Source organism: Arachis hypogaea, chromosome 7 (genome assembly GCF_003086295.3).
Source record: "Arachis hypogaea cultivar Tifrunner chromosome 7, arahy.Tifrunner.gnm2.J5K5, whole genome shotgun sequence".
Classification (NCBI taxonomy): Eukaryota; Viridiplantae; Streptophyta; class Magnoliopsida; order Fabales; family Fabaceae; genus Arachis; species Arachis hypogaea.
This window is the reverse complement of record NC_092042.1, coordinates 47760544-47775343: the sequence shown is the minus strand read 5'-3', so window position 1 is coordinate 47775343 and position 14800 is coordinate 47760544. Positions and strand designations below refer to the sequence as shown.

The window sequence follows — 14800 nt, the reverse complement described above, 5'->3', positions numbered from 1 at the left end:
TTCTTGGTAAAGGTGTGTGGATGGTGAGTATTGAGGTGGTTCTTGGTAATAATCATGATAGGGTTGTGGTGGTTCTATAGGTTCTTGCTCATAATGATCACAAGGATGTGGTATGGGTGATTGGTTATATGATGGATAAGGGTCACATAAAGGTACTTGGTAGAAAGGAGCTTGTAAGTATGGTTGAGCATCATGTTGAGGATAAGATTCATAGGTATATGGTGGTAGTTGATTGTCATAAAAGGAGTCACCATAACCATTGAATTAACATGCATTAGGATGAGAATTATACCTATAAGTGTCCGAAAGTTGATGCTAATAGGAGTGATCAATTCCTTGAGACTCCTCCCATCTTGGAGTGTTCCATCCTTGGTACATGTTAGCATTGAAGTCCACATTTCCTACAACACAATTAGAACCAAACTCAAAGCCAAAGTGAGAATTCATAGTGAGAGAACAAAATAAAACTAACAAAAATTAAGAAACAAACAAAAGATAAACCTATTCACAATATTCACATATGTACAATAACCAATAACATAACACTATTGCAAATCCCCGGCAACGGCGCCATTTTGATGATTGGATTTTTGACGGTTTAGAATTTCACTAATGAAATCTCGTTGTAAAGTATAGTTTCTAATCCAAAAAATAATCCTTTCATACAAAAAGTTGTTTGTCACTAGTACAAACCCCTAAAATTTATAAATCGAAGTATTTAAACCTCGGGTCGTTCTCCCTAAGAATTACAATAAAGTGTCTTGTTATTGGTTGTGAGTTATATTTGGGGTTTTTAAGATTTTAGACAAGAAATATAAATGGCAAAAAAATAAACTAACAACCAACAAAGCTCTTGGTAGGATATGAGAACTAGAAGTCCTATCCTAGTTATCTTCCTCAATCGTGATGAGAATTGTTCATTGCTACCACTTAGTTAACCTCTAACCATGGAAGAAAGTCAAGTGGATGAATCAATTTGATTCCTCAAGTCCTAATCAACTCCTAAAGGAAAGACTAGCTTTAGAGGCATTCAAATCAATTAGCAACTTCTAATTAGCAATTAACAAAGGAATTAGATAACTCAAGAGTCACTAATCACTCTACCTAGGCCAAGAGGAACAAAAAAAACCTACACTAAAACCCAACCAAGCATTTCATCAAACACTTGGAAGGCACAAAAGAAAAAGCATAGTAATTTGAGAACAAGAATAGAATCTAACAACAATTATTGCAAAGAATTAACAACAACAATCAAGAAAATCACAATTATCATGAATTACCTCAATTTGCATTATTGAAAGAAAACAAAGGAACAACAATCTATCCAAAACAAAATGAAGAATTACAATTATTAAAGCACATAACTAGAAAGAAGAGGAGGAGAAGATTAAGAATTGGTAAAAGAAAAGTGAATCAAAGCATGAATTAAACCTAGATCTAAGAAGAGAGATTAACCTAAACCTAATCCTAATTCTAGAGAGAAGTGAGAGCTTCTCTCTCTAGAAACTAACTCTAAAACTAATCCTAATTATGCTATATGCTAGATTGATTAGATTGATGCCTTCCCCTTAATCCTTCATCCTTTTATTCCTTTCTCCTAGCAATTGGCGCCAAAATGGGTTCAAAAACCCTCTCAAATCGCCAGACACGTGTTGCATTAATGAAGTCATGTGCTGTCATCGACGCGTGCGCGCACGGTACGCGTGCGCGTCCCTGGCCGATTCTGCAATGTGCGCGCGAGCGCCTTGTGCGCGTGCGCGTACATGGTCGAGATCAATTTCTTTGGCTTTTGTGCTTCTCTCCACTTGCATGCTTTCTTCCTTGCTCCCTTGTTTCATGACTAGCCTATTTCAACCTGAGATTACTAGCAAACATATCAAGGCATCTTATGAAATCAAAGAGGAACTAGAATTCATCAAAATAAGGCTTAAAAAGCATGTTTTTACGCTTAAGCACAAATACGGGAGAGATTACAAAACCATGCCAATTCATAGGTTAAATGCGAGAAAAGGTTATCAAAACACTCTAAATTCAATACAAGATAAACTCTAAAAATGGGGTTCATCACAAACTACGTTGAACATGCAATGAATACCGTTTATGGAAAACTCGTGGTGATTAAATTCCTTTTCCTAAACTCAATCTCCTCTAATATAACCGACTATCAATTTCTTGATCACTCAATTATATCAGAAGATTAAGTTCAATTTCGGGTTTATAAGCCACACAACCCTAAGAATCCCAAAACATAATGCAGTTATATATCACGTACCACACTACGTCCAGATGATTAGAAGTTATGAGAAATTGGTTTCAAGTTGTAATTCTAATGATATAACTTTTCCAATACTCAAATAGAATTCAAGTAGAATTAGAGTTATTTTTCAATAATCACTAATCCCTAGGATAAAGATCGAAACCAATCCTTAAATAATAGTCAAAGCATTAATCAAAGGTAGAAGAACAAATATTTATTAATCTATTTAGTAAATAGAGCTCCTAACCTTAACAATGAAAGTTTAGTTGCTCATGGTGTGAAAAACCCTAGAAGAAAAAAAGTGTAAAATGTGCGAAATGAAAATTGGGAGAAGAAAAGTTTTCACATGGGTGGATCTCAATCTTATTTATAGTCCTAATTAAAATATATTAAAACTTAAATAAAAGCCTAAGAGATCTTTTCTAATAGTCATGTAATTTACAAAATCAAATTTCCAAAAACTTTGTTGATTTGTTGCAACATGTGATCCCATTAATGGGCACAAAATGGAGCTTGAATCAGGCCTTCAGTGGTAGGACTCAAGTTGAGGAGGAGGATACCTCATTGTCCTCTTTGATGCATGAGATGATGTCGTTCATTTGAGACTTTTATGGGAGTGGCCATGGCAATGCTGAAAGTGAACTTTATGTCAAGATTTCAAGAACTTTGACATTCTTTATGGTGGTTGAAGATTGAGAGTGGTGGATGATGATGGTCAATGGTGTTGATGGTAACGTGGCGGCGGCAACCGTGGTGTTGTTGGAAAAAGTTGAAAGATAAAGGAGAGAAGATTGAACATGATGGAGGCAGAGACAGTGAAGTGGCGACAGTTGGAACTTTTAATATACAGTTCAAACTTTTATGCATCATTGAAACACCAAACATCTTGGGACCACTATATCATTCACCTTCCATTAGAACAATACTTTGTTGTTGGTACCTGGTGGTGGTGCATACTTGTACTTCTAAACCTACCTTCATCAGGAGATACATAATTGGTATGAATGCAGAAACAACTTTCTTCTGCAATTCTGTTCTACAAATAAGGATTAGGCAGCCTCTAGGATGATACCTCCAGCAAATGCCTTTACTGTCATCTGATTCCCAAATTGAATCTTCAATTCCAACTTTGATAATGCTCCATAACGCTAAAGAGATTATCATTTGATCATATTCTGTAACAATGTAGCTTTCCTTTCTCTTTGCATGTGCTTGCACTGTGAAACTTGCTTCTCTTTGTATACCTTAAAATCTGCCACTTTTATATGGACAAGGATTTTTCTTTGTGGTTTCAGTTGCACAATAGCAATGATCATGTTCTTTCAGCAAATCCAAACAACCTCGTGCTCACTGCAGTTGCATGTATAAGTCGTCCATAGCGGCAAATCAAAGCTAGAATCTGAAACAGAGATCAGATCTCTGCTATAATCACACATGCAGTTGGTTGAAATTAATTAGTGTTCAAATTCATTAAGTTTATGTGTAATCCATTCTCCTAGTCTTGAGTATCTATTTTTCTGAGATGCTTCAAAGGCCCTTCTCAACATTGAAAGAGTGGGCTCTATTGGCATTGTTTTGAGAAAGTTCTCTAGCTCGTCCATATATCCATGCCGACTATATAGTTCAATCATGCAATCATAGTGCTCCAGCCAGGGCAGGACATAGTATTCATTGCTCATTGATCTAAAGCAGTCAGTACCTACATCAACAAAGCCTTCTTCAACACAAGCCAGCAGAATTCCCTGAAACGTCACTTGGTCTGGATTGATGCCTTCTGCTTCCATCAGTTGAAAAAGTTCAAGCGCCTTTTTACCCCTATGATTGTGGCAACATCCAAAAATGATGGTATTCCAAATGACTATATCTCTGGAAATTGCTCCCTTGAGAACCTCGATAGCATACTCAAGGCATCGACATCGAGAATACATGTTGACCAAAGCAGTTCTGATTATAATATCCATTTCAAATCCATGTCTAATGATGAATCCATGAATCTGTTTTCCAAAGTTAAGAGAAGAACTATTTGCACATGCTGCCAAGAGAGTTCCAAAGGTATACTTTGTTGGTTTTGTCTCCCACTGCATCTCCAAAAATTTTGTTAGTGCTTGTTCACCCAACTGATGATGATCATAGCTAGCCAACAAAGCATTCCAAGAAACCCAGTCACGCCGATTACTCATCTGGTCAAACCAAACTGTGGCACTGTTTAAGTTCCCACATTTACCATACATATCAAGAAGAGCATTGCCGGCACTCAGGTTTGAGTGGAAACCATGTCGATATATATAACCATGTACTTGTTTACCCATCTCCTGATCTGAAAGACCTGCAGAGACATTTAACATCAGACTAAGTGTTACATGATCAACATCTTTAATTTTACCAAGCATCAGATATATAAAGTCTAATGCTTCGTGCCAATCACAAAATCTAGCATACCCTGCCAACATTGCATTCCATGAGATCACATTTCGCTCAGGCATCTCATCAAAAATCTTCCTTGCTTCCCATATTTTCCCACACATTGCATACCCAGATACAATCGAGGTCCAAGACACCAAATCTTTGGAACCAATCTGATCAAAAATCTCATGGCCATCCTCAAGCTTACCACACTTCATATACATGTTAATAAGTGAGCTTGAAACAACATTATCCTCGTGAAGACCTAACTTCACAACCACCCCATGTATCTGCATCCCCTCTTCCAGCCGAGAGATACTCGCACAAGCAACAAGAGCAGCTGAAAATGTGAAATGCAATGGTCGAACCTTCACCAAAAACATCCGCGAAAACAAGACAATGGCCTCCCTCGCATCGCCAGCATCAAGATACCTCCTCACAATGACATTCCAAGTGACAGCATTGGGACTTGGAATCTCTTGAAACATTCTACGAGCATCAACCATGAGCCCACATTTTCCATAGACATTAACAAGGGAACTCCCGAGAATCACATTGCGACAAAACCCAAATTTCACAACAGTCACATGAGCCTGCTTGGCCAAAACAATCTCAGAAGCCACAGCACACGACCCAAGAACACCAGCCAAAGTTATCTGATTGGGATAAACACCACACCTATTCATCTTCAAAAACAGCTTGAAAACCTCATCCGAGAAACCTCTCTGGGAATAAGCGTTGATGAGCGCATTCCAAGAGCCACCGTCTGGCTGCGGCATTTCATCGAACAATTCACGTGCATCCCGAAGAGAGTCACATCTTCCATAAGCCTCAATTGCTCGGTTGAGAAGGAAGATGGGTGGGTTGGGGGAGAAGGTGAGGAGGTGGGACTCGGCCTTGCGGAGGCCAACGACTGCGCGTGGGGAGGTGCAGTGTTGGAAGAGATGGGCGTAGAGGGAGTATGGGAAGGGCGCCGGGAATGCGAAGAGGACGGAGGCGGCTTTACAGATGTGACCGGCGTTGACGTGGGAGAGGATGGTTGTGATGGCCGCCTTGGTGGTGTTGGTTGCGGTGGAGCGTGGTTGAGGCTTGAGGTTCTTTGCGTGGAGGAGCTGGTTGAGTATGGAAGCGGCACTTACACCCATGTAAGGGCACAATGGAAAGACCAGAAGACTTGGTTCGGCTTATGTGTTGGTTTGAAGCTAATTTTTAAAAAACAAAGTATTTATCTATTTTATTATATAAAAATTAAATTTTTCATTAAATAATAGAATTGTTGTGGTATATTTTTAAAAGGGTTAAGTACTATTTTCGTCTTTAATGTCTGAGGACAAAATCAAAATCGTTTCCGATTTTTTTTGTTATTAAAATCATTCTTAACGTTACAAAACGTTATAAAGTCATCCTTTTAAACATAATAATTTTTAAAATGACACAAATATCCTTTTTCTATTATTACTAATTACCCTAGTCCCACCCACCCATTACTCCACCCCTTTCTACTACCCTTAAAACAGACAAATTGAAACAAAAAAAAAGGAACAAAAGTGGGAGAAAAAAGAAAAAGAAAGGAAGAAGAGGGAGGCGACGGCGGAAAAGAGGGCAGCCTTCTGCGGTAAAGAGACGTCAACAGTTGCTTCGTCAGGGGATGGCAACAGGTCAAAGTCACGAGGTGTTAGAAACTCTGTTCGTTGGGGTCGTTGTCGTTGTCGCCGGCGAAGAGGTCCAGAGAACGTGCGACACTTAGTCGACGGAGCTCGGGGCTCCCTTCGTTGTGTCCCTCCTTTCGCTGAAGGTACTGCACGTTGGGAATAGGATTTTTTTTTTTTTTTGTCATGAGTATATAGTGATGCTTTTCGCTAGGTGCCCTGTTCTTGAGAAATTAGTGTTGGAATCAACCTACAGCGACACATATGGAGGACTCATTTGTACCCAAGGAAGTTCGATTTGAATTTGAATCATTTGGTGAAGGCTAGGATTGGGTTCTCTTGGTACAAGACCTACATTACGTCTATGTTCTTGATAATCAATTTCCTCTCTAATGTTTGATACTTTTCAATTTTGTTCTCGACGGTTGAGGTGTGATGTTTTTTGTTTCTGAAATTGGATTTCTTCAATTCACTCTATTGAAGTGTGATTATTTTGAAATAGTGAATTGAAGTTTTATGTGATGTGTAGGGTTTGAAGGTGACTATTAAAAAATCACCTTAATTTAAAATTTTTATAGTGATTGTAGTTATTATTGAATTGTTGCATAAAAAAAATGACTCACGTGAAAAAAATTGAGTTAGAGATAGTGGGTAGGTGGTATAATAATTCAAATTTTTAAAAGATAAATAATAAATTATTCATAATTTATTTATTTATTAAAAATTTTATTTAAAAAATTATTTTTTTTAAAATAATTAAATTAAATTTTATGAATTTTTGAGTTTAAAATCTATTAACATTTTTGAATAATTTTTATTATAATGAAACATTTAAAAAAATAAAAATTATTATTATTATTATTATTATTAAATTAAAAAAAAGGAAGTGGCCAAAGCCATTTGGAAACAAAGAAAGGAAACTGATTTATATTATTTATATATATATATATATATATATATATATAACCAAACGAAAGAAATAACGTGACTTTTGTAAAGAAAAACATATATGTATAACTGACCCTTAATAGGATTTTTATATTACAAACTATTTGTTAACATTATCCTTAATTATCTTTTTCTCTCTTTGTTAGCTGATATAGGTGCCAGCTCAGCTTAGATATTTATAATAAAGAAGTTAGTTAGAGACTAGTTAAGTTAGTAGAGTTAGAATTCTAATAGGACTAACTGTGGTTGACTTAGTAGTTTAGAAAAATATTACTAATTGTATATAAACTACAATGTAACTTTATTACAAGTTTTGTGACTCTCCATTATCTTCAGCAAGAAATCTTTCACTTTGTGAACTTCTTCTCTCTTGCCACTCTTCTCTCACAACATTGATCCTCTTTGCAATCTCCTCTCTGCTTCACTCTTTATCATGGTGCGGTGAGCGTGGAGGTTGCGAAAGTGACGAGAATCCGAGTTAGCAAAGAGAGAAGAAAGAGATTTTTGTTGAAGCTTCCCGATTCAGCCCAACTATGGCGAATGAAGAAAGTTTGGAGAATCCAAGTTCGAACATGGAAGACGTATTCTCTTTGAGCGACATTCAGAATCTTGTAAGACTTCTGAATCAATTTTCCAATTTTTAAAATTTTCAGAACAGATCTGATCGTTCATCCTCAAGCAATGCAAACGTGATGTTGGATCTAAGCAGCCCTTATTATCTACATCCAGGTGAGAATCCTGGAATCTCAATGGTGAATGTGACTCTTAACGCTTCAAATTATCATTCTTGGGCTAGAGCAATGAGACTTGCACTCAAGTCGAAGAATAAATTGTCGTTTATTGACGGATCTCTCCCCAAACCTGAAGAATCAGACATGAACTTTCTTGCTTGGGAAAAATGTAATACATATGTGATAGCCTGGCTAAACTTGTCATTAAGTAGTGAAATCTCTCAAAGTGTGATTTGGAATGAGAATGCATGCGATATGTGGAATGACTTAGAGCATAGGTACCACCAAGGAGACATTTTTAGGGTTGCTGAATTAGAAGAAGAAATGTATGCTGCTAGGCAAGGCGACCTTTCTGTGACTGCCTATTTTACAAAATTAAGAACTATTTGGGAGGAATTAGAAACCTTTCAACCGATTCTGAAGTGTCTATGTGGTCCAGAATGCATTTGTGGTCTGGGAATAGTAAGAAAATACAGGAAAGTGAGGCAATTGGTGAGATTGTTGAGAGGTCTTAATGATGAATATACCAATGTCAGATCTCAATTGATGCTTATGAAGTCTTTACCTGACGTCAACACAGCATTTTCACTCTTAACCCAATAAGAGAGGCAGTTGCACTCGCCTGAGATCAATGATGCAAGAGCTCTAATGAGTTCCTCGGATTTGATTAAGAGTGAACGAGGACAACAACAATACTCAAATGCAAATAGCTTCAGAGGAGGTAGAGGTCGTTTTGGAAAAGGTAGATCTGGTAGAGGAGGAAGAGGACCTCCTAAACTCTGTTCGTATTGTCATAAAACTGGACACTTAGTGGACAGCTGCTACAAGAAGTATGGACCTCCTCCGCACATGAGGCAGATGCAGAGGACAATAAACTGTGCAGCCACCTTATCTGGAAAGGACAGTGAAGAATCCAGTGAGGCACTGCAAACTTCAACTCAGAAAGGAGATAGTAAGACATCACATCTTCTTTTATCTTAAGAGCAAAAAGACACACTGCTTGCACTTCTCCAACAAGACAATACTTTACAGCCTAATCAAATCACCAACCCAAATCCCTCACTACAACCAGGTATTTCAACATACACTTTAACAATGAGCTCTCAAATGTCACATATTTTGTTCACTAAAACTTTTTCACCACATACTTGGGTCATTGACAGTGGTGCAACCGATCATGTGTCATTCTCTTTAGCTAATTTTTACAGTTACCAACATATCAAACCTATTCTTGTTAAACTGCCAAATGGACATCAAACAATTACTAATATTGCTGGGATAGTAATATTTTCAAATAAGTTGTATCTCACAGGAGTGCTGTACATTCCATGCTTTACTTTCAATTTGTTATCAGTTTCTAAAGCTGCCAAACAATTGAAATGTCATTTTTCAATTTCTGACACTACTTGTGAGGTACAAGACAGGAGTACTTGGAAGATGATTGGGTATGCTAATGAGAATGGAGGCTTATACACATTGAGTATTCCTGCATTAATACCACAGTCATCAAATAGCACTGCATTAACATCATCTCATCCCAAGCACACAAGCACAGTTGCTGGACACATCACCCACACTACTAGCGGCTCATCCACATTGCATATAGCTGATAGTGCAAAAGACATTACAACTTTATGGCATTTCAGATTTGGGCATATTCCTATAGATAGAATGCATGTAATAAAGAGGAGTTACCCTCTCATAGAATATACAGAAAATATGAAACCATGTGATTTTTGTCACTTTGCCAAGCAAAAGAAACTGCCTTTTGTAAATAGTACTACAAAATCTAATAAAATTTTTTATTTAGTGCACCTTGATGTTTGGGGCCCAATAGCCACTCCTTCAACTGTTGGACATAAATATTTTCTAACTGTCGTTGATGACAAGAGCAAGTTCACTTGGCTCTGTTTTATGAAACTCAAGTCTGAAGTCCAAACCTTGATAAAACAATTTGTGGCCTATGTGAAAACCCAATTTAACACAACAGTAAAGTGTTTTAGAACAGATAACGGGACTGAATTCAACTTGCATGAATTTTTCAATGATAATGGCATCATACATCAAAAATCATGTGTGGAAACACCCCAACAAAATGGGGTGGTTGAGAGAAAGCATCAGCACCTCTTGGGCATGGCTAGAGCTTTATTGTTTCACTCTTCAATTCCAAAATGCTTCTGGACATATGCAGTTGGGCACGCTGCCCATCTCATAAATAGAATACCCAGCTCAAATCTAATGAACAAATCCCCTTATGAGATTTTATTTGAAAAATCTCCAAGTATAATGGAATTGAAGATCTTCGGGTGTCTAGCCTATGCCACTACACTAACCACTTATAGAAAGAAATTTGACAAAAGAGGAAGAAAATGTGTTTTCTTAGGCTATAAGCATAACACAAAAGGTTTTGTTTTGCATGACTTATATACACGGGAATTGTTTATATCTAGGCATGTTCAATTCTATGAGAATGTAGTTCCCTTTTATATTAATGCTATTCCTGATTGTTGTCAAGCATTGAACTCATCTAATGACAATGACACAAATAAGAAAAGTTTTAATATGCATCAATATGATGATTCTTTGAATTGTGAACTGTATTATGCATCCAAGCATCATGGTGATCCCTTACACATCACACCATCTCATGGGCATCTCGAGGAAGTCATCCCTGACTCTCCGAATTTGCATAATACCCCTGCATCATTTAATGATAACAATGCATCCCTTGATCATCAAAACACTGCATCATCATCTTCCATGACTCAACATCTGGCTCCTAGGAAATCATCTAGAATTAAGAAACCCTCTGCATACTTATAGGATTACCAATGCTCCACCATTCCAGCTACATTATCATTTTCATCTGCCAATAAGTATCCTTTTTCAAAATATGTTTCTTACAATAGGCTGTCCCCGAAATTTAAAAATTTCTCACTAGCCATAGCAGCCATCTCAGAACCCAAAACCTTTGATGAAGCTGTGAAACTGAATTGTTGGCAAAATGCAATTAATGACGAGCTTCGAGCTCTTGAGAATAATAGAACATGGACTATTACTAGCCTACCTCCTGGGAAGAATGTTATCGGTTCAAAATGGGTCTTTAAGGTGAAGTTTAATGCCGATGAAACTGTAGAAAGACACAAAGCAAGATTAGTTGCAAAGGTTCACCCAAACAGCCGGTTTTGACTATTTCGACACATTTAGTCCTGTGGTACGCATGACTACTCTGAGAGTTCTATTGTCCATTGCTGTCCCAAAGAGATGGTTTCTACAACAATTGGACGTTAATACTGCTTTTCTCCATGGGGATCTACCTGAAGAGGTCTATATGAAGGTTCCTCAGGGTTTGCAAGCACCTCTTGGTTCGGTTTGTAAACTGAACAAGTCGCTATATGGTTTGAAGCAAGCGAGCCGGCAGTGGAACACCAAGCTTGTTTCAGTCCTTGCAGAATCTGGATACACACAATCAAAGTCTGACTATTCATTGTTCACCCAGCGAACAACTTCAGGTTTTACTGCGATTCTAGCCTATGTGGACGATCTCGTGTTGGCAGGGGATGATGCTAAAGAAATTGAGAGCATCAAATCTGTTCTAGATGCCAGATTCAGCATCAAGAATTTAGGAAAGCTCAAATATTTCCTAGGCATGGAGGTTGCTTATAACAAACATGGACTTGCCTTATATCAAAAGAAGTACACTACGGATCTCTTGGAGGAATTTGGGTTACTAGAGGTAAAACCAGCTTCGACGCCAATGGACTATTCCATTCCCCTTTCTAAGACTTCAGGGGAATCCCTATCTGAACCTACTTTGTATAGAAAACTCATTAGTAAGTTGCAATACCTTACCAACACAAGACCCGACATAGCCTTTGCGGTTGGAAAATTAAGTCAATATTTGGAGTCTCCCACCAATGAACACTCAAAGCAGCTCTGCGAATTTTGAGATACTTAAAAAATGCTCCTTCTACTTTTCTATTCTTCCCTATTGCTACAGATTTTAAACTTTTAGGTTTTGTAGACGCTGATTGGGCAACATACCCCGACACCCGACGGTCAGTTTCTGGATACTGTTTCTTTTTGGGCACAACATTGATTTCATGGAAGAGTAGTAAGCAACTGACAGTATCAAGGTCCTCATCTGAAGCCGAATACTGAGCCTTAGCAAATGCAACATGTGAAGGCCTCTGGTTACTTTGACTACTGCAAGTGTTTGGAGTTAATCATGAAGAACCTCTCACCCTCTATAGTGATAGCCAATCTGCCTTGGCCATGGCAGCCAACCCTGTTCTGCACGAGCGTACAAAACACATAGAAGCGGACTGCCATATAGTTCGCGACAAAGCTCATGAGGGTATCATCAAACTGCTTCCTGTGACCTCTAGCAATCAAACAGCTAATCTATTGACTAAAACACTAGCTCCAGGGCCCTTCAATTCATGCTGTTCCAAACTAGGATTGTTGGACATTCACAGTCCTAACACTCCTAGTTTGAGGGAGGATGTTAGCTGATATAGGTGCCAGCTCAGCTTAGATATTTATAATAAAGAAGTTATATAGAGACTAGTTAAGTTACTAGAGTTAGAATTCTAATAGGACTAACTGTGGTTGACTTAGTGGTTTAGCAAAATATTACTAATGGTATATAAACTACACTGTAACTTCATTACAAGTTTTGTGACTCTCCATTATCTTCAGCAAGAAATCTTTCACTTTGTGAACTTCTTCTCTCTGCCACTCTTCTCTCACAACATTGATCCTCTTTGCAATCTCCTCTCTGCTTCACTCTTTATCACTCCTCATGCACTGAATGAACTTAAGAAAAGAAAGAAGGAAGAGAAGCCGAGAGAGAGTGAGACGAGAGACCTTGGAACCGTGAAGTTTTCTTTCATGATTTTTTTTTATTTATAACTCTAATAAAAAATCTAATCTAGTAAAAATATTCGTATTCTCCATCTCTATATGTTGGTGCTATTTTTGATTGGTAGAAGTTGACAATGACGTAGTTTTCCTATCCCTTGAGTTCGACCAACTGAAGTTCTAGGAGATAAAGACGATTTCTGATATTTTTTTCTTCGGCAGCTTGATCAGAAAGCTTCTCTTTAGTCTCGAGTATTTTGATTTCATACGGAAGTAAAATTTCAGTAAATTCTCACCGATTAAATTTGTATTAGATAAATGAATGGTTGTTATGATTGATTATTGATGGAGTTTGATTGACTTTATATTAAATTTTGTTGATATATTGTTATATGTGATTAAACTTATGATTTGGTCATGTTTGTGCTGCCCAAACTGTGATAATGAGACTGATTTGGGTTCTTTGCATTAGTTTTTGAATAAAGTGGGTGAGGTTTAATGGCCGATGAATTAAATTAAAAGCTGTGAAAAATTGGTAACCATAAAACTCAAAAACAGATTAAGATTTAAATGTATATTTTAAAAAGAAAATAAGGAGGATTTCGGTTCTTGGTGAAGAGAAGAATAAGTCAAGAAGAATTATTTTTGAGGAAATATACTTGTATTTTTATGAAAAGATTGAGTTTAATATTATAATTATATAAGTTTTTCGAGTATTTTGGATAATAAATAAAGTTCAGGGGTTGAAATGGATATTTTATAAAAATTCAGGATTATTTATATAAATATAAAACAAAGCAAATGTTTAAATATAATTTTATAAAATATTAAAGTCAAAAAAATATTAAAGAATTAGTGGTTTAAAAAGTAATTAATAAAAGTTTGAAAATAAGGTTTTATAAAATAAGTTTTAAGAGTATTATAAATATTATTTTAAATTTGTTTAAAAATATTCATTTACATTAGAGTAAATTATTATTATAAATTATTATTCATCAGGATATTATTTTATAAGAATATTATTGTATATATTATGAAAAATAAAACAGAGAGTGGTATACATACAAGATTTTCTAAAAACTTTAGAAAGACAAATCTAAGCTAAGGATTTCATGATCCCATCTTCATAAAATATTTAGGGAAAGATAAAGGAAGAGTGTGAAGATAGTTTTTTATGTTAAAAGTAAGGAATTAAAAGAATGACGAGAAAAGAAAAGAAAGGAAAAGAATTTAAAGAATCTCTGCCAAATGAGAGCTGAGAGTTAAAAGATTAAAAGAATCTGAAGAACCTCTGCCACAGTAGAGCAGAGAATAGAAAAGAAAAAAAAGAAAGAACAAAAAGAAAAGGAGAGAAGTAGAGATGATTGTTTACCTGCTGAAAACAAGCAGAGATATGGTAGTTAGTCCACCGAGATTTGCTTTCTAGAGATACATCGGCCAATCTAAGGGATGGTCACACCTGTAAGACAGAGGTTGCTTACAGTGGTTATCGCTACATACATTGGCTAGAGAAAGCCTCACCTGTAAGACAGAAGTTGCTTACAGAGGTTATGTTTGCATACATCAACTCAAGAGAGTCGCACCTGTAAGACAGAGGTTGCTTACAAAGGTTATGACACTAGAAACCAAACTCAGACAAAGGTTGCTGAGTTACGTCGGGAGCAGGTGAAAACCGACAGATGAGCTCATTACCTGCACTAGGGATAGACATACTTGTTTGCGCATACTTGTTTGTGATTGTGTTTTCTATGATTGTGTGTGCTTGTGATTGGATTCTATGTTCTATAATTATTGAATTAGATTGTACTTTGTTGACTGTTATTGCAAACCAAATATATATAAAATGAATATAACTCTACACCCTGACCCTACTAAGAAATCCCCAATTCTTATCCCCTATTTCCACCCCTTTCAGCTACAGGTGCGAAGGTTACAAAAACATAGAAGAT

At 36.7% G+C, this 14800-nt stretch overlaps 2 protein-coding genes across 2 annotated transcripts; one reads left to right on the top strand and one right to left on the bottom strand.

Annotated features, from left to right (window-relative positions):
• Window positions 1-2429: 2429 nt before the first annotated feature.
• LOC112703012 (pentatricopeptide repeat-containing protein At3g26540-like) lies at window positions 2430-5858 on the bottom strand. Its single transcript, XM_025754298.3, has one exon. The coding sequence runs from the start codon at window positions 5803-5805 to the stop codon at window positions 3712-3714; it is 2094 nt and encodes a 697-aa protein (XP_025610083.1). The 5' UTR covers window positions 5806-5858; the 3' UTR covers window positions 2430-3711.
• Window positions 5859-7790: 1932 nt separating this feature from the next.
• Window positions 7791-8591, top strand: LOC114924253 (uncharacterized). The gene is made up of 2 exons (XM_029288167.1): window positions 7791-7868; window positions 7911-8591. The coding sequence occupies exons 1-2, from the start codon at window positions 7791-7793 to the stop codon at window positions 8589-8591; spliced, it is 759 nt and encodes a 252-aa protein (XP_029144000.1).
• Window positions 8592-14800: the final 6209 nt, after the last annotated feature.